A 21,199-nucleotide genomic window follows, 5' to 3' on the forward strand; every position below is an offset into this window, starting at 1 on the left:
GTCTTGACATAAACAAGGGTAAAAATAAAGTCAAGTCCCCAAATGTAATTACTAATGTAAGGTGTTAAAAACTGGGATAACAGAGTGGGATACATGGCAAATCAAGGTTGTAGGGTAAATGATTTTCAGGCTTTTCTGCCCACACACCTTTAGGATTGCCCTGCCTGATGGGGCACCTGCAGTTGTTACATTGTTGTAAGCAGTGTTGTTTACTTCTGTGGGCCATGGCTCAGTATTGAGATATTCACCAAGAGAAGCAGAAGCAGAAGAGGCAGGAGAAAGAAGGGGAGAAAAGACCACCAGAGAAGCCCAGAGTGAAGACTTGCCAGGGGCTTGGAGACCTACCAGCCTCCTGGCTCCCGAGGCACCCCTGCCTGCCATGTACCTGTTTGCTGTGCTACATGTAAAAGCTCAATATAAGCCTGAGAAAGCCAGTGAGGGCTCCAGGATTCCTCCTTTACCCAGTCTGCTCAAATCATAGAAAACCTGCTCTGTCCCCTATCCTGCCCCTACAAAGGTATTCTCAGCAATATTTCTATAATAATTCAAAACTATTCTACCATTGAAAGTTTATTTTTAAAAACTTGCAAAAAAAAATAGTCTAGTCTCATACAGATCACATGCTGTTCTCTGACAGTATGCATCCGGCAGTAATCCTCAAATGAAATTTTTATCTGCAAAAAAGCAATTTCATGATTTGACCTAATATTTTGCTAATTATTATCTCTCTCCCTTCCCCCACCCACTCAGAAATGGTTCCCCACAAAGAGTAGACCTTTGGGTACATTTGTTCACTGTTGTAATTTTATTGCGTGGAACATAGACTGTTTGGCAAACATTTGTTAAATTAGTGAATGAATTTGCTAAGCAAGTATACCTTCTACTCTAGTACATGGATCCATACTTTATAGCCCATTTGTTAGCTCATCCTACCTACTGCTGTTCTTCAGAGGAGGACATTAAGGCCTGGTGGGATCAAGTAAGTTGCTTAAGACCACACTTCTGATCAATATTTTGTGTTAGGCATTTACATTTATGCTAAAAAGCTGTTCAACTTTGGGGTGCCTTTCCTCTCAAGTACACCATGTATAAATTCTATTAGAAACAGAAAAAAAAATTGTAGAATACCAAAAAGAGACAGAAATGGGGAGGGGAAAAAAGGAGGAAAATAAAGATTTTCCTCTCCCTGTATTTCAGGAAAACTTTAATTCTTGGTGAAAAGCAGTAGGAAAGAAAATCTAAAAATTACCCTCAGTCCTTGTACTTTGCCTGAGGGTGATTTTTAGACTTGTTTCAATTGTCTTGACACTTACAGCCCCATCACTGTTATCACTTTCTTGGGAGTAGGGGGTCCATGGAGGATATTCTTGCATGCACCCTACAAGTGAGCCTCCTTGGGACCACCAGACTCTTCCAGCAACCAAGGGAGTGTTCTCATCCTTTTCACTATTACCTCTGTGGATGAAATTGTGGGCCCTACTTATAAAACCTGTTGTGATAGAACACTTCCCTTACTCAAAGGGAAACAAAAAGAACAAAAGAGACAAAAAGAACAAAGTAAGATTGTTTTTAAATGAAGGCGTTTTCAACAAAACAAAGCAAACAATGAAATTAAAAACTGGTCTGAAGAGCTAAAGACACTTCTCCAAAGAAGAAATGCAAAGTGGCAACAGGCACATGAAAAAATGCTCAACATCACTTATTATCAGGGAAATGAAAATCAAAATCACAGTGAGATACCATCTCACACCTGTGAGAATGGCCCATATTTAAAAAAACAAACAAACAAACTAGAAACAATAAATACTAAGGAGGATGTGGTGAAAAGGAACACCCTTTCACTGCTGTTGGAAATGTAAACTGGTCCAGCCACTGTGTGGATTTTCCTCAAAACACTAAAAATGGATCTACCATATGACCTAGAGATTCCACTGCTAGGAATCTACCCAATGGACACAAAACCACTAATCTGAAAGGAAACCTGCACTCCTACACCTGAACTATTTACAATAGCCAAGATATATTAACAACCTAAGTGCCCCAAAACAGATGAATGGATCAAAAAGATGTGGTACATATACACAATGGAATACTACTCAGCAATCAAAACAGATAAACTCATAACATTTGCAGCAACACGGATGGAGCTGGAAGGGTTGATGCTAAGCAAAATAAGACAGAAGGAAAAAGATAAATATCCATAGTTTCACTTGTATGTGGAATATAGAGAAAACAAAGGGTCAGAAAAAAGATAAAACTTGTAAGGAGGGGGCCTCCCCGGTGGCGCAGCAGTTGAGTGCTGGGTTGCGAAGCTGCCCGCAGCCTCTGCTGCACCAGTTTGATCCCCGCCCTCCTGGTGAGGGTCCCACATGGCACACAGACCTCTCCTGCCACCTGCTGCTCCCCTTAGCAGTGTACTTCGTCAGTCTGCCTGTTCTGTTCCCCGCTCTGTCTGGTGAATCCTCTCACCCTCCCACGCTTCTGACTGTACCCAATACTTGTATTAAAAAAAAAAAAAATTATAAAAAAAAAAAAAACTTGGAAGGGGGAATGAGAGGGGTCAAAATGAGAGATAAGAACACTATGGTGGTGGACCACAGGTGCTGTGGTGTCGGGTGAACTACAGGGACTACACCTGAGGAGAGAAATCAAATGCTGTCCAAAATTTAACAATGATGTAAGAAAATAAAACACATAAACACACAAAACATCAGAATAAAAAGAAATTGAAAAAATAAATGATAGAATTCTGAGTCTGAAATTTGTTGTTATTCCCCACTCCCATCCCCCAGTGTAAATATGCAGTTTGTCTTGCAGACAGGAAACCACATAACCTTGGAATATCTTGTTTCTGTTAGTACTACTCTTCCGGGTTCTCAGGTACCATGTTGGGTTTGTCTAGGAGTAGCTCATTATATTATAATTTCTAGCTTTGCTGAAGCATCCTTTCCCATCAGGCTGAAAGAATTAGCTCACTTTCTAGGACATGAAATCTGACTCAATCTAAAAGCTCAAAGAAGATAAACAGATGATTTCTCAAATTCCCTGAGTTAAGTGAACTGTGTGTTATAAAATCAAGGTGACCCTCCTGAGTGATTAATTCTCTGAGATCTGTAAGGCATTTTATGTGACAGGGGAAAAAGCCTACATTTCTTCCTAGAACTTGTAGTCTAACTCTGGAAATGCTAGGCTACGAAACAGAAAGGCAGATCATGAGCAACGCCATTGTTGTCAGAGGGCCTGTGGATTACTTTCCACAGGCCTTTGGAAAGTTAGTTAACCTCCCTAACCTTTAGTTAACTTGTGTAAAAGAAAGATATCACCCTTATACAACAAGGACAGGAAATGAATGGAAAACGTAGCATAGTGCCTCATACATAGTAAAAGTTCAGAACATATTAAATTACAAAATACCAAATATTAGGACACAAGGAGCCAGAGTTCTCGAAAATTGCCTCTCTCTTAATACTTACGCTCCTGGGCTAGTTTAAGATTCACTGACTATGAATCAATGGAGTAAATTAAACATCTCTTTCTGTGCCCCTAGGATATATTATGCACAGTTCTACCTTTAGAGAAACCTAATATTTAATGAGATTTAGAAGACAGATCACTTCTTTAGTCTGGGATAGAACAATTCAAGTGTGAAGACAGTGGGAGAATATGCAATTCTTTGGAGTGAATGGGTCACTCACTCCAAGGGCTATCTTCCCTCAGCTCAGAGTTCAAGATTTTCAGAGATGGAAACACAATAGTTGATCCTTTCCAAGGTGGTACAAAATATAAATAATGCAGCCCTGAAAAGAACATTGGATGAAAAACACCCAGGATTCTCACCAGTCTGGAGCTTTCAGTTTCAGACAATTGTTTAACACCAAATTCGAGACTGCCGTCTTCCTCACTGCTAACAGGCTCAGCACCACTCTGATCCTAGGGGACATTCAAAAGAAAATAGCAAAGATATCATTCTTCACTCATATGGACCCACACTGTACAGTCACAATATACATAGTCACATAATCAATCATAGCTGCTTGTTTTGTTATTGTAGTAGATATTGTTTCTTCTTGAGAAGTTGTTTCTATTTTCTTCCTTTCTAGTATAAGGCCACATTTCCCCCTAGGTATCTATCCATCTATCCACAGATGCATTAGAGAAAATTAATTCCTACTCTCTGTTACAAGAGTAGGCTTTACCGTCTCAAGGTTAACCTCATTCTTTTGCCAGTGATTTTGCCAGGAATGGATAAGTGATTCAGTTCTGGTTAATGAGACACAGAGAGGTTTGCTGGAGACTTTTAGAAGTTCTTTCTTGAATTTTTTCCCTAGCTCAGAGAAGAGATTCAGAGCTCATCTTCTTGCTCTTAAAAGACCTAGAAGAATTCCTGATACCTCCTAAATTAACAAGAATGCACAAAGCTCAGATTGTTAGAAACAACCATTCCATACTCAGGAAGAAGCCAGTGATGTCATGAAGCTGACACTGAATTACTGAGCAAAGTAGAGATGGAAAGAATGGTTTTCTGATGGCAAACCAGTCACAGGATAAACCAGTAACATCCTACCTTATTCTTAGCTGCCTTTTAAGACAGGCCTGTACATTTACTCATCGTTTCAATTTCAGTTATATTCTGTTCCCTCTAGCCAAAGCTTTGAGACACTCACTTATATTCTGCACTTGTCTGAGGTGAAAGACTGAGTTTATCTTTATTTCTGATGGAAAATACTTGTCAAATACTGGTTGAACCAATGAATGGAGTACTTGCTCTCTTGATGATTCTTTTCCACAGAACTCCCGAAATACTTATTTACTATAGATGAGACATCTAGTAATAATAAGTCCCATTAAAATCCCAACAACACTTTAGACATTTCAATTGAATTATAATCTATTAAATGCTACAGTTTATTAACCAAGTTTCTTTACTTTCTGAGGGTATGCAGGAGGTAACAGGATGATAAATAGAATATGTATATTATATTTAAGAAATGTAAACTAAGCAAAGACACAGCATTCTTTCATCTATCAAATGGACAACAAAATAGAAAGATAAATAGACAAATTCATAATTGATAATGAGAGAGGGAAACCAGAGAATCCTTTCACACAGAATGTAAATTAGGACTTTCTTTTCAGAAAAAATATCATGTATTTATGAGAGAGAGAGAGGAAGAAATGCCAGGAAAATACCTGTAAGCATATAGAAAAACATTTTTAAATTGCTTCTAGGGCATAAAATTAGAACTTTTGCAGTAGTTCTGTACTGTTTGATTATAGAAGAATTAGCATGTATTATTATATGTTTAAGAAAGCTAAAGGAGAGCTATGAGAAAGATCAACAGGAAAAAGAAAATCCAAGAAAGTAGTATGGACTTTAAAATTTGTCATACCTGGGTTTAAATACTAACTTTGCAAATTAAAATTATGCTGGGCAGATAGTTATTATTACTACATATCTAAAGTACAGGTAAATGTGCCAAATTAAAATGCTACCCCATCAGGTAGTATGGAATATCAGTGCATAAATATGTAAAATGTTTAGCAACACAGCACTGGGTATAGTTCATTTTTGTCTCTAGCTTTTTGTTGAGACTGGCTTTTTATCCATGCTATTCCACATTCTCTTCATACTCAGCACTATCAAGCTATCACTACAATGTCTTGATAAAAACTCCATATAGTATGTTCCACTATAATCCCAATTCTTGCATGAGAAAAATGCTATGCTTTAAATAACTTGCTAAAGAACTCTTAGCCAGTAAGAGGCAGATAAAAGATTTAGAGCATGGTGGGATGGACAATTGGGATGGTAATTATACTCTGGTCCCCAAGTAGACGATACTCTTAGGTCCCTGTCCACCTCTCTCTTCATTTTTTGTGTTGATAATTAATCTGTGGAAGACAAGATCATAATCTTAAAAATAAGTCACAGTCAACAGACCATGGATTTAAAATAATTTTAGCATTTGTCAACTGAAAAATTTCATTAGCTCCAATGTCCTCCTATGAATAAGAAGACAATTTTGGGTAATCAAGAAGGTATCATATAAACACACCCAGGTTAAGAAACAAAGCTGGAAAATACATAGATTTTCAGTATTTTAGACAGTGGATAAGATTTAGGGACAGAAAAATACTGAAGAAACTAATTACATTTTCAAAAACAAGTACTTAATCTATGGAAAAGCTTTATTGCCCCAATTACTTCACATGTTGGGTTCTGTAGGCTGTGAGGAGCACTGAAGAGGCGGTGGTAAGGCTCAGCTATGCAACTGGAGCTTCAAAATCATCTATGTTGCTAAAGTGAGCAAAGTCAATTGCAGACAAATCTCCAGGCCGTTTCTCTAGTAACTCTGTAAATGGCCACCTTCTCTAGGCCAAGAGGAGAGGAAATTTTACCAGAAGAGTAGTCAGCTGATACCTTTCATATAATTATGTAATTTTATCTCCTTGAGGAAAGGTAAGAATTTAAATTTCTGTAATCTTTCATAATTTCTTGGCAATGTAAGTATGGAAAAAGGTTTTTCTGAGTCCTTATAAAATGAACACTGAAGTGGAGGAGAAAACAGCTGTTTAATTGATGCTCTAATTTAGAAAATTTAAGAAAACATGGGCAAAGCTGACTAGGTTGCAAATGGCCTACATATCTTTTTTTTTTTTTAAAAGATGATTTTTTTTTTTTAAGATCTATTTATTTATTTATACAAGCACTGGGTACAGTCAGAAGCACGTGAGGGTGAGAGAATTCACCAGAGCCAGAGGGGAGAGCAGAGCAGACAGACTGATGAAGTACACTGCTGAGGGGAGCAGTGGGCGGCAGGTGAGGTCTGCGCACCATGCGGCGGCCGGGGATCGAACTGGCGCTGCAGAGGCTGCGGGCAGCTTCGCAACCCAGCACTCAAGTGCTGCGCCACCGGGGGAGGTCCAGCCTACATATCTTTTAAGATTTGAATAAAAATCTTTATATTGATTCCTTCAAAGCGAAGTCTCAAATGCCACTTACTCCATAAATTCTTTTGTTTTCCTAAGCTGGAGGACATCTCTCCTTTCTCTAAACTCACTTAACTTCTATGTCATTTATCTTCTCATTTCTATACTAATTTTGTGTTTATAGACCTGATCTCCCAGATGAGACTGAAAGATCCTTGAAGTCAGCTCTGCACCTAACTTCCTTTGTATGATTCATTTTTATATTCATCCCAGGTCTGTCCTGTTCTGAATTTGATGCTCTTTTAACTCTACCACAAGCTTGTACTAAAGCACTTCTGTTTTTAGTTACTGAGTTAGTTTGAGATGACTCCATAGAGGAGGGTATGAAGTCAAAATGTAGATGGAGAGGAGAATCAGGAAACAAGGAAGTTGCAATGCAGAGTAAGCAGTAAAGTGTTTACTTTCCTGGGGGAACTACAGTTTACAAAAAGAATATGCTTAAACAGGTTCAGAACAAAACAATGGGGGTTCTGTTGGAGAGCAGAGTGGCTCATATGTGTTATGGAGTTTTCACAATACCCCACTGACCAGAAGCTTAGTAAACAGGGGCTTGTCTGAGTTGGGAAAGGGAAAATAGGTCAGCAAGCATGATTTCCAGAGCACAATTGGATCTCAGTGGTTTGAAGACCATCTGGCTGATGGATGGTGGCTCACTGACACCCAAGATGATTGAGCTAATCCGGATGGCTGCTGTTCCCTTCCTCGCTTGCTGATCTTCAAACCACCTGTCCAAAGCTGCTTGCTCAGCCAAGGACTCAGGAGAATGACCTTTCTGCATGAGGACCAGTCAGTAGATTCCACAGTGAGTTATGCTTTACAGATGAATGAGAGGAAGAGGCAATGCTTGTGATTGTACATTTAACAGTTTTTACAAAGAGAAAAATACTGCTAAGAGGTGCTTTTTAATCACCACTGAAAAGTCTTTTCTAAACACTTAGAAGTTTTAATTCTCTTCTCCTGGCTTCTTCAAAATCCTACATAAGGTGATGATAATTTTTATTTTCATACTCTATTTTTCATATCCATTATTTACTACAATTTCCCCTAACAAGACAGTGAGATTCTTGAGACCAGGAATTTATGTTTTATTTGAGAGTAGGTGATCAATAAAAGTTAAATTAGTTAAGGATGTTATTGTAAATAGGAAAAACCACATCTACTGATTAGATAAATGTTCTATAGTGTTATTTTCTAACCTCTTTCCTCATTTAACATGACAAAAATATATTAGTATATACAATTGCTTTCCTTTTAATTGATTTTTTTATTACGCAAAGTAAAAAAAAAGCAACTACCTCCTTGATATAATTGAAGGAGCTTTTATTTAAAATAAGCTCATGTTGGTTCAAATATTATCATCTCCATAGTTTCTAAATCAAATGCTCTCATCCCAAAAAAAAATCACAAAATGATTTATTAGTCTAATTGCCAGCTTAAATTCACAAATATTCTTTCTGCAAAGACATGTTTACTTGATGTGACAAACTGAATTTCTTCTACTTCCAATCATGAACATACTTTCTAGGCTATTCAGAATTCCAGAAAGGTGGCATACAATTAAAGATAAAATGGAAATTATGCAAATGGACCTCCTGGGTAATCAACCTCTCCAATCTTTATGAGGCTTGCTCCATCTCACTTAGTATTCAAAAAGCACAACTTCTGAAAAAAAGAAGTAAATGTAGGTTTTTCCTTTTATAAAGATATTCCAAAAGATCCAGGCTGCCTTGTGGAGGAATGGAATAAATATCTTGTAACCCAAGTATTTTGGGGCCCTCAGTACTTATGAGACTACAGCCGTGGCTTCCTAATTGGGTTTCCCTCTTTAAGACAACTTTGATGTCATTATTTGACTAATAAACCTAAATCAGATCATTTAATTGTTCAAAATGCTTTCAATAGCTCCAAGTGCCTAATGCAGGAAATTTAAGCCTTCTGAGATTTAAATTCAAGCCTCGCTCACTTAACCTCAACTTATTTATTTCTAAGCCTCACTCCATTTCATATCCCCTATACTCTTTTCCCCATCTCACCCTCTGACTTGTTTTTCACTTCTGAGCTTTTGCTCATGCTTTTCCTACATCCTTACCTAAACATATTCCTTCATTAGAATCCAACGTATTCATCAGAACCAGCTGTTCTACCAGGAAATGAACTACTCATCTTCTCTGGATTCTTCGGGCAGCTTTATCTCTTATGTTTGTAATAGATAAATCTTATTTTCCTTACAAGACTATTAAGTTGTTTGAGGTGCACAATGTGCAATTAATTTTTATATGCTCTACAAAGGAGATATTTGGTAAATAGTAGTAGAATGAGTTGACTCCATAAGAGTATTCAACACTGAAATGAAATGTGAAGGATACAATAGAAAAGCCAAAATGCAGTTTTTATCAAATTCACTTATTCAACAAACACTTGTTAAGCAAGTGCTGAGTGCTAGACACCAGGGATTCAGTGGTCAAAAAGACAATATGCCCAGTCCTACAGAAGGTTACAATTTAGTGTGGCACTTATAGTTCTATAATCTTAAAACACTGAGCTAATGTGGAAAGTAGAAGTAACGGAATCCTAGTAGAGAAACCTATTTAAAAATGGGGTCCTCTTTTCCTATAAGGCCAAGGTGATCTCACACAAAAGACAAAGGATAATTTTTCTTTTTTAAATGAATCATGAATATTGCTTAATGGTGAAGGTAGTAATTACTGAAGAGAAGGATGTTGGATGAAGTTAGTCATGATAATTTTTCACATTTGAGCACTTCTTATATTCCAGGCATATGCTCCTTACATTATGTTATTCATTTAGAATCATAGAAAACTTGGAGAAGATTTCCAAAAGCAATTCTTCAAGGGATTAGTTCCTGGGACTTAATAAAAAGGAAGTGGGAAAGCAACCCAAGTGGAAAAAACAAAAGGAACAAAGACATAGGGGTTGCAGAGACCAAGATGTGGGTAGGAGGAGAGAGGGTCAACAGATATATGTAGCATCCAGAGTTTTATTATGCATTAAAGAGAAGAGAAGGCTTATTAGTAGAGGCTGTGAAGGTAAATGCAAAGCCAATTTTAATTCTAATCTTTGGAACAAATATTTGATCTAAAAGGCAAGAGAGAAGCTGTGAATTTTATAAACATTCAATTCTTCCAATAAATCCACAGAAATATTTATTATTATCAATTGCCTTTTAATTGTGAGGAAATTGAAGTTTACAGAACTTCACTGACTCATTTCTCCCCACTCACCCCTCCAAAAATTATATGACATTCTAAACCACAAAAGAATCAGGAATTAAGTACTAACTATTACGTGCCAGGCACAAGATATCCATGTCTTAGTGAATCTTTTTTTTTGACTTATGCAACTTTATTAAAGAAAAATAAACCGATTACTAGTAGAGCTATTGATCACTTACTTATTGACAACTTGCATAATTTATTCAGTGCTATATTAAATAGTGTCCTGGAAGACAAATTAACTAATACCTCCAAGTCACCTAACAAATTATTTATTTATTTTTTGCAATTAAAGAAAACTATTTCAGAGAAGATTTACTATTTCCTTAATTTAGGATAAACACTCTTTCTTGAGTCCATTTTTCAGGTGTTTGTGGTTCCATAAATATTAGAATTCCTGAGTATCATCTGAAAATTTGCCTACATGCTTGTGGGAAACTTCTGCAGCCTTCTCTTGGTAGACATTGCAGGCTTTCTGAATTTTTCCCTTTCCTTCAAGTATTCCAGTTTACATTCTTCATAAAAGGCTGGATCATTATAGTAAGCAGTTAGACATTCTTTCAGAGCAGAATTTTGTTTCTGGCATTTTACTACCATAAGTATTCCAGAGTCTTTGCAACATTTGGTAAAATCTTGAACTTGTTCAGAACATCTCTCTCGAGACATTTTTCTCATTATTTCAGGGATCAAAACAGTTTGACACATCTGTGATGTTGCTGTGCAGTATCATGAGCCAACTAGGAGGGCAGAGAGGATGGCAGCTGTGAGGCCCCCCTGGGCAGGGGACAGGGAGGGGTGCCTCCAAACAATTTAAATGAAAACTACCAAATGTTTGAGGCTCCATTTTGGAATAGAAAGGGTGTTTGACTTCCAATTTCTATTCTCCACAGAACAATAACAGGTCAATCCTTTATTGACATGCATAAAATAGATAACTTTTTTTCTGTTTTGCTGATGCTATGAATTCCCCAGTCACATTAGTTATGAGCATAAAATATATCATGTAACTTCAAAATTCTAACAGTGGGAGGCTGAAACAAGAATAGAGGTTGCCAGAACTATGCTGCTTCCATTGATATGAACCCTGAGCAGCCATCCATCTCCTGCAACTCTTGCCTCTTCAACATGTTAGAGCAGTGAGGAACAGTTTAGTCTCATAACTAAATTAAGAGTGAAGACACTGGCCATATGCTACATTAAAAAAATACCTGAATCTTGGATAACTGTTCTCTTGTAATTGCTTTAATGATTCTAAAAGCAGTGACTGTCCAAAGCTGTAGGAACTTAAGTCTTCTCAGGTGAAAGGTTTGTGAATGAATTGAAGGAAGTAAATAAAAAACTTAAAAAAGAGGAGGTCTGGTGGGGAAACAGATAAGGAAATAACAAAAGGAACAGTTAAAGATTTTTCCTGATATAATGCAGTTCATTCTGACTTTACAGTAGCGTCATATGGCATATGTCTGAGTCCATTACCAAGATATTCTGTTGCACTTATCTCTGTTTCATAGATCTGTGTGATCGCTGGCTCTACAGGGTTATCTGGTTTTGGATCACACTGCAGTGAACATATGGATAAACAAACTTTAAAAATTTGGGTCTTTTAATGAAGCTTGACCACTACCTCACACCATGCACAAAAACCAACTCAAAATGGATTAAACAACTAGACATCAGACCTGAAACCATAAAATATATAGAAGGAAATATAGGTGAAACACTACATGACATGTACCTCAAAGACATCTTTACAGACACATCACCCAAAGCAGTGATAGTGAAGGCAAAGATAAACAGCTGGGACTACATCAAATTAAAGAGCTTCTGCACAGCAAAAGAGACAATAACAAAAACAAAGAGAAACCCCACTGACTGGGAGAACATTTTTGCACACAACACTAACGATAAAGGAATGATAACAAAAATCTACAAAGAGCTGATGAGACTCAACAAAAACAAAGAAAATAATCCAGTCAAAAAAATGGGCAAAAGAGCTAAAAAGAAACCTCTCTGAAGAAGAAATGCAAATGGCCAACAGGCATATGAAAAAATGTTCAACATCACTTGCAATCAGGGAAATACAAATCAAAACTACCATGAGATACCATCTCACACACATAATAAAAAAACTAGCAACAACAAATGTTGGTGAGGTTGTGGAGAAAAAGGAACTCTCCTGTACTGCTGATGGGAGTGCAAACTGGTCCAACCACGATGGAGAGCTGTGTGGAGATTTCTTGACCTACTAAACATAGAGCGGATTCCATATGATCCAGCAATTCCACTCCTAGGTATTTACCCAAATGACACAGAAACAGTAATTCCAAAGGGCACCTGCACCCCTATGCTTATAGCAGCACTATTTACAATAGCTCAGCTATGGAAGCAACCTAAATGCCCAAAAATAGATGACTGGACTGGATCAAGAAGATGTGGTACATATACAAATGGAATATTACTCAGCCTTCAAAAAAGATAAACACATGCAGGTTGCAGCAACATGGATGGAGCTAGAAGGGATCATGCTCAGCGAAATAAGTCAGAAAGAAAAAGAAAAATACCAGATGGTCTCACTCATAGCAGGAATTTAGAAAACCTAAATAAGAGACCAGGAAAAAGACTAATCAATACAAAGTAAAAATCAAAATCAACAAGCAACTATAAACCAGAGACACACTACGGAGGGGGTGGGGGAGGAAGGGGTGGGAAAAGGAAGGACTAGAGTCAAAATAAGGGGGAGGTGCAATTATATGGGGAATATAACCAAAATGAAAATGCATACATTGTGCAAAGATGAAAAAAGATGCAAGAATTATATAAAAAAAATAAACAAACCATCAAATAAAAAAATCATGAATGTTAGAATATTAAATACAATATATTTTATACCATAATTTAACCGCCCCCCCAAAAAAGAAAATTTGGGTCTTTTGTGGTTCCATATAAATTTTAGTATTTTTTTTTAGTATTTTTATTTCTTAAAAATTTTTTTGATAGGGATTGTATTCAATCTGTGTATTGTTTGTTAAGTTGGTCATTTTGACTATAGTAATTCTCCTTATCTATGAACATGGAATACCTTTCCATCTTTTTGTGTTTTGTTCTATATTTTTTAAGTGTCTTATAGTTTTTGTTGTATTGATCTTTTACCTTCTTTGTTAGATTTAGTCTTAGATACTCAATCTTTTTAGAATTGATTGTAAATAGTTTTTTTAGGGGTTTATGTATATATGTATATATATATTATCATCATAATATACATATTATTATATCATTTCTAAATGATGACAGTTTAACTTCTTTTCCAACTTAATTTTTTTTTATTTATTGCTGTGGTCTAGAATGCTTTGGCTGAGACCTCTAATTCTAAATTAAATAGAAGTGGAGAGAATGGATAACCTTGTCTTGTTTGTGATCTTAAAGAAAAAACTTTTAACTTTTCACCATTGAGTATATTAGTCATGGACTTGTAGTATGTGGCCTTTATCATGTTGAGGCATGTTCTTTCTATACCCATTTTATTAAGTTTTTGTTTTCTTTTTTTCAAATAATAAGTGGATGCTGAATCTTGTCCAATGTTTTCTCTGCATCTATTGATATTTATCATAAATTTTTGCCCTTTGTCTTTGGTTGATGTGTTTTATATTATATTAATTTATTTGTATATGCTGAACCATCCTTGCATCCCTGGAATAAATTCCATTAGGTCATGGTGAATGAGAAAATCTTCTAATAGAGAATGTTCTAATAAATTTTAAGATGTTCTATTAGGACAAAGCATATATCCAGAAGGAACCAAAGAAACTTTGAAAATGTAAAAGTCATATGGTTAAGGTCTACTGTGTATGTTTTAGATATTTATTTTAGTAATATGATAAATACTTTCTATTTTAATTAGGGAAATTCCTTAGTGAATGAATTCCAAGAGCTCGGAACACCAGATTCTGAAAGCTAAAAAAAATTATTAGATTTTGGAAAAATGATCATCATAAATCAATCTCATAAATTCACTAAGTGCTAATTAAGAGTTTCTTACCTCAACAGAAGATGGAGAACTTGAGGGTAATGCAGAGGGAGTGACAGCCATCTGATTGACTGCATCTTCATTTCTGTGGATGTAAAAATAGTAGAATCAGTACAAAATAAACTCTAAGTTCCTGGCTCAAATGATAACCACCAGTTCTTAGTTGAAAATGCACACACAGCACCACAGACTAAAAATACAAATATATGCTGTTTTTAAGCATGAAAAGCCATTAGGCACAAAAAAAGATATATTACTCAAGGGTACTAAGATGTAATAATTATTAGTGACAGAGAGTGATGATGCTAGGAATTGGCCACATAATAAGTCAGGTGCTACAGAGGATAATTTTGGAACGGCATCAACTCTTTTAGCATTGAGGAGTATAAATTTTTCAAATGGACATGTGTAACATCTAGGCCCCATTAATGTCTAGAGCATTTTGTCCTTTGAACTGGAAAGGTTCCCAGCCTTCTCTCTCTGTTCTGCCAAATGAAAAAGGATGGGATGTATACAACAGGCTCCACCTGGGTGGACATGGTAAGGAGGAGTGATGGATAGCAAGAGCAGAGAGTCAAGTAATGCTTTGTGGGTGAGATTAATTCGACTCCTCATCACCTGTATTGGAGCAGAGAAGGTGGGACCTGAAACTTTATAACAAGCAAAAAAGAACAACTCCTAGAAACTTGTTCTGATTTCTAGGGTCTATTTTCACTATGTTACTAGCTAATTATAGGTAGTGGCTAAGTGGGAGAATAGATTCATTACCATTTATTTGGGATGCATGACTATTACCATTATTTCAAGATTTTTGTGAAGTTTGAGTTTATGTTGACAACATAAATCAAGGAAGTCACAAGTGTTTCTTAGTAGTATGCAAAAATCTAAAATTATCCACTGATCTCTCTGCTTATGACTAGTGAATACAGAATAACCACTAAAAATCCAACCCATTTGTTCTCAGCAATTGGGGAAAGATCCATTGGTCTTATTCTTGCTTTGATGTTTTAATTGTATCACTGTGTTTACCTAAAAATGCCTTCCTTATTAAACTTATACCTTGCCAATATAAGTTCAATTTATATGCCTCAACTAGGCAAATTATTCCCTTAAGTTCAACATCTATGTACCGATGTCTTCCACATTCACAGGTAGTCTGGATCTTTTTGAGCTTAGGATCTGCAAATCCAACTCCTAATTACATCTTCACTAGGTGTCTTACAAGTATCTCAAATAAAATAGAATTCTATTTGTCTCTCTGACTTCAGAGGGTTCTACAGTCAATCCTCTGCACTTGAGTAAATGTCAACAGCATCTTCCCAGTTGTACAACCAAGACCCTGGAGATCGCTCTTAAAAGCTTTCTTAAAAGATGGAGCAGCGAACCTCTCTTGCCTCACCCGCTGCTCCCCTCAGCAGTGTATTTCAGTCAGTCTGCCTGTTCTGCTCCCCGCTCTGTCTCTGGTGAATCCTCTCACCCTCCCACACATCTGGCCTGTAACCTGGTTCTTATATGCATAAATAAATTTTTTTTTAAAAAAAAAAGCTTTCTTAAAAGTAATTGTATATCCAGCTTATCATTAAATTTTGTTGATTCAAAACATATCTTGAGTTTTTCCATTCTATTCTAGTTCAAGCAATCATCATTTCTCACCAAAATTAACTTAAGAGCATCTTCTTTCCTCTCCCAACCTTTCTCTTTAGCTTTTCTCCAATCTATTCTTCACCTAACAGAGATATTATGGTTCTAACACATTAAGTCTGATTATATTTCTTTTCCTTTCATAAAATCCTCCTATGGTTTCTTACTACACAAGTACAAACTGTTGGGTAGACTGACAGATGGGTGGATTCACAAGATGCTATACACACACACAAACACACACACACACAGAGTAGACTATTACTCAGTTACAAAAAAAAAGACGAACTCTTGTCATTTAAGACAACATGGTTGGAACTGGCAGGGATAATGCTAAATGAAATAAGACCAAAGACAAATGTTGAATGATTTTATTCATATGTGGAATATACAGATATAGAAGAACAGAAAAAAACAAATTAAAACAAACACTAGAAATCTCACCGCAGAATGGAGACTACAAGAGGGGAACACAGAGGTGGAGAGAAGAGGGGAGGGTGGCTCAGTCAACTATGGTGGAGGATTATGGGTGCTGTGGTAGTGATTGAAGGGTATGCTGTGGGAACATACATCTGAAGCAGTGTGAACCTATACCTCTAAGTCATATACACTGTTGTAAACTAACATTATCTCAATAAAAAAATTGTTGGTCAGGCTAGAAGACCTTGAAAAACTCGGCTCCAGTATCCATCTCTTGACTTTCGTGCTTTCTTCTCCTGGTTCATTTTGTTCCAGTCCAGTGACACAGACTTGCTTTCCATTTCTCAACTGAGCCAAGATCCGCCCATTTCAGGGCCTTTTCTTGTCCTGTTCTCTTCTGCTCTGTGTGCCTATCATCTCAATCCTTTTTTTTTTTTTTTATTTCTATTTCTCCTTCAAACCTCACCGTAAATGTCATTTCAAGAAACAAATCTTCCAGGACCTCTACTCCAAGTCTATACCAACCTCTACGAACATACCTTACAGATACCTATACATACCTTTCATAAAGGTGTGTATATGTACTTTTCATGGTTTACCTAGTTGATTTGTATGAGCATTTGCTTCAAATCTGTTTTCCTCCCAGATGATATTACATAGATATAAAAACTACACACACACACACATACACACTCACTTCATTAGTAGACATAGAATAGGCATTTTAGTTCTAGCACGGCCACTAGTTATCTGTGGGATTTTGGGGAAATCACTTCTAAGGGTGTCAGTTTCCTGATTTAAGTAATTAGGTTGAATCTTTAAGAATCCAAAACTGATAAAAATTCCTTTGTGTCATGAGGCAGAGAGTATAAAAAGAAGTAAAGACTGGGCACCATTTCTTGCTCTAACATTCTTAGTTTTCTGGGTTATTTAACACACAAGTCCAACCAAAGCAAAAGGGTAAAAATCTAAAATCATCAAGTGACACAGAGCATGAAGACTGTATCTATTTTTTCTGACAGCATTACAGACGCTTGAGCATGCACTATTATGTTAAGAAATAGCTATTGTTTTTCAGGGAGCACAATCCATTGCTCAGCAGTTTGCGCAAACATAGAAGTAATCAGTTATCCCTGGGTAATAGCATTTTCCCAGTGGTAATTCTCCTTCCCATTCAGTTTCCCCATTGAATAACACAATAGAGCTCAGCTATAGCTTTGAGCTGAAAGCCAACAGGACATGTCTGCTCCACATTCAGAGCAGAGTATATTTGATAATAATTAAGCAGATGGCTTTTCATATCTCTTTCAAAGGTTACCAGCATTAAAAAGATGGCCGCACATAAATTCTTATTGAGAAATCATGATTAAGTGAAACAAGCTAGCTCAAATCAGCCAGGCTATCTCTTCATAATGTAATAATTTCCCCCAAATTAGTATGACTTTTAAAGTCCACATTAATTTTTTTTAAACTTCACATAATAGAAAACCCACAATTACTCTCAATGGAGGGAAGAAAGCTGCTATAAGAAGTTACAGTTCATAATCCTTTATAATTCACTTACCAGTGAGTGTTCACACACCTCAGCATCAAGCAAATAGAGACCTGACAAGGCAGTAATTTTTAAAGAGAAAGAAATAGGAAGAGGAAAGCCAAGAGAGAAGTCATTTATATTTGAAACAAGCAGTTAACCAGAATGACTCTGACCCCTCATATTCTATGATTCTCATGAAGAATGAAATCTGTTTACTTTATAATTAACCTCTCCTTTCCAATATAATTAACATAAGTTTCTTAGGCCCAGGTGCCCCATACAAGAAACGATCAGGAATTGTAATTGTTTGTTAGTGTTTTTATAATTATCTTTAACAGCTATTGGGAGGGAGATAATGGTATTCTAACATGGATAAGAGTGAGAACAGTTTCCCAGGGTGTGGAACCCTGTAGCTATATGTCTTTACCATTGTACTTTCTGTGCTCGATTGAACTTATTTGTGCTGTTCTTTTTTCCTTTCCAAGAAAAATGGATGCAATCTTATTTCTTTGTTTACACAGCTTGCAGCAAGGGTACTAGACAGAGAGCAGGTATATTATAAATGTCTGTTGAATAAAAGTCACCTTAATAGGGCAAAAAAAAATAAATTGACCATTAGAATAGGCTAGAGAGCCCAGAAATAAGTCCTCACATGTATAGTTAAGTGATTTTCAAGAAGGATGCCAAGATCCTTCAATGAAGGGAAGAGTAATTTTTTAAAAAAATGGTGCTGGAAAAACTGGATATCTACATGCAAAAGAAGGAAATGCAAGTCTTCTATTAGCATTATATGTAAAAGTTAATTCAATGTGGAATAAAGACCTAATAAACATAAAAGTTAAAATTATGAAACTTTTAGAAAAAACTTAGGGGGAAAGTTATGTGGCACTGGATTTGGCAATGAATTTTTGGATATGACACCAAAAACAAAGACAACAACACATAGATAAACTAGATTACAACAAAATGAAAAACCTCCATGCATCAAAGGACACCATCAATAGAGTGAAAAGGCAATCCACAGATAAATGCAAGTCATTTATCTGCTATGGGGGTTAATGTCCAGAATATATAAAGAACTCCTACAACTCAATAATAATAATAAAACAAACCACCCACTTAAAGAATGGGCAAATGACTTGAAAAGATATTTCTTCAAAGAAGATACACAAATGGCCAATAAACACATTAGTAATGCTTAACATCACTAATCATCAGAGAAATGCAGGTTAAAACCACAATGAGCTATCACCTCATACCTATTAGGATGGCTATTATCAAAAAAATAGAAAGTAAGTCCTGGTAAGGTTGTGGAGAAGTTAGAACCTTATTCACTAGTGGTAGGAAAGTAATATGGTATAGTTGCTATGGAAAATAGTATGGTGGCACCTCAAAAAATTAAAAATAGACTTATCGCATGAGTCAGCAATTGTACTTCTAGGCATATACCCCAAAGAACTGAAAGTAGATTCGCAAAATTATATTTGTACACTTGTGTTCATAGCAGCATTATTCACAATAGCCAAATAATTGAGTCAACCTGTGTGTCTCCTGGCAGATGAATAAACAAAATGTGATATGTACAACAATGTAATATAATTCAGCCATTAAAAGTAAAGAAATTCTAACACATGTGACAACACCTGGATGAACCTTGAAAACATTACAGTAAGTGAAATAGACCAGTCACAAAATGAGAAATATCATATTAATCCACTTGCAGATGTTCTTCAGATAGTGAAATTCAGGGATGAAAAGTAGAATGGTGACTAGAGGAAGGGGGCAATGGGAATTATTCTTCAATGGGTACAGAGTTTCAATTTTGAAAGATGAAAAATTCTGGAGATAGATTGTGATGTTTATATAACAATGTGAATGTATCCAATACTATTGAACTGTACACTTAATGATGAAGATGGTAGATTTTATGTCTATTTTACCACAATTAAAAAAAATTAACCAAGCAGGACCAAAATAATCCAAGTATGATAGGAATATGTAAGAATTATCTAGAATATCACTTAAAACCAGATCCTGCTCAGATCCTGTCACTTCAAAATTCATTTTCAAGTTATCCCATAGGATCTTATTTTATGCCAACAAAATAGTATTAGGTGGAAAATAGAAGTTACTGAGTCACATACAATGTAGCCCATGCTACTGCAATTAAAAAACTATGTGACCTCAAAGTTATGTAGACATGTAAATAACTGACAAATTAAAAACAAACAAACAAACAAACAAAACCCAGAAGTTAGGTGCTTGAACTCAGTCTGGATTGTTGAATAGGTTCATTTAAAATTTTTTTGCACCTGGTCTCAAATGATGACAACTACAATCTAATGCCTAGCACATTATTTAGGTATATGTATGTACGCACGCGTGCGCACACACACACACACACACACACACAGAATAAATGAGGAACGCATGGATACAACTAAACAGGCCTGTATACTACCTCCTGATAGCATTAAATACAATGATGTGAGATACTTAAGGACAGAAAAAAAAAAAACCTACATTTGCAATATTAATTGGAATATGGCAGTAAATTAACATTCAGCCAGGAAAGTTCTATGTAAATGAATCAAAAGTAACATATAAAACAAACAAAAAAAAATCATTACATCTTAATGGGAGCAAAACTCCTTCCTGATGATTTCATGGTATATTTTAACTATATAAACAAACTGAATATTTTCTAATTTCCAAGTGGAAGAAACAACCAAAATAGCTCAATATGCGACTCTGAAATAACTGCCCAATGACAGCGGAATTATGAGCTCTATTTACTTGGCATTCCAAACAATGTCAATCACTAATGAGTGCTGCTGGGAGTAACTCAGCATCCAGACCCACTTTTACAAAGGCGGCTCCAGGCAAGCTCTAAATAATTGTTGCCAGCTGTGCAGAGGAAAAGGTGGCTCATAAAATATTTGGCAGTACAGGTTTGGTGAGTGGTTGGATGTCGGGGGTTTAGGACTGAATGGGATGAATAATTTGGTCTAATGAGTCTCTTATAGAATTCTAGAATACAGTAGAGTTGACAAACTCAGTCATTCCATTCGTATTCCTGGCTGGAAAAGCCAAAATGCTGTTCTAATAACCAGCTTTCACCTTCAGGCTATGTGCCTTTTGGGGTGACCATTCACCCCCTGATATAAATCCAAGATAAATTCTGTCTAATTTCCTTGTGGTAATTCCTCTTTTAGAGCAAAAATTGTGTTCTTTCATCATGGGTTGACAGCACTAGCACAAATAGGCACTCAGCAAATACTTGCCAAATGCATGAATGGTTCTTTATGAAAGCAAATCCTCTCATTTCAAGAGCCTGTCAATGTTGTGGCAATGGAAACA

The 21,199-nt window shown here is 36.2% G+C and overlaps 2 protein-coding genes across 2 annotated transcripts in view; both read right to left on the minus strand.

The window, feature by feature from the left end:
* Window positions 1-21,199, minus strand: part of PATJ (PATJ crumbs cell polarity complex component) — a 274,406-nt gene that overhangs the window by 73,250 nt on the left and 179,957 nt on the right. The window contains exons 30-31 of the mRNA XM_037500637.2: window positions 14,257-14,329; window positions 3,838-3,930 (exon numbers count right to left, since the gene is read on the minus strand). Coding sequence (XP_037356534.1) covers window positions 3,838-3,930; window positions 14,257-14,329 — 166 coding nt within the window. The remainder of the gene's footprint in view (window positions 1-3,837; window positions 3,931-14,256; window positions 14,330-21,199) is intronic.
* LOC119236688 (COX assembly mitochondrial protein homolog) lies at window positions 10,644-10,913 on the minus strand. Its single transcript, XM_037500636.2, has one exon. The coding sequence runs from the start codon at window positions 10,896-10,898 to the stop codon at window positions 10,644-10,646; it is 255 nt and encodes an 84-aa protein (XP_037356533.1). The 5' UTR covers window positions 10,899-10,913.

The sequence above is a fragment of the Talpa occidentalis genome, unplaced genomic scaffold (genome assembly GCF_014898055.3).
Source record: "Talpa occidentalis isolate TD23 unplaced genomic scaffold, MPIMG_talOcc4v2.1 talOcc4.9, whole genome shotgun sequence".
NCBI classification, from domain to species: Eukaryota; Metazoa; Chordata; class Mammalia; order Eulipotyphla; family Talpidae; genus Talpa; species Talpa occidentalis.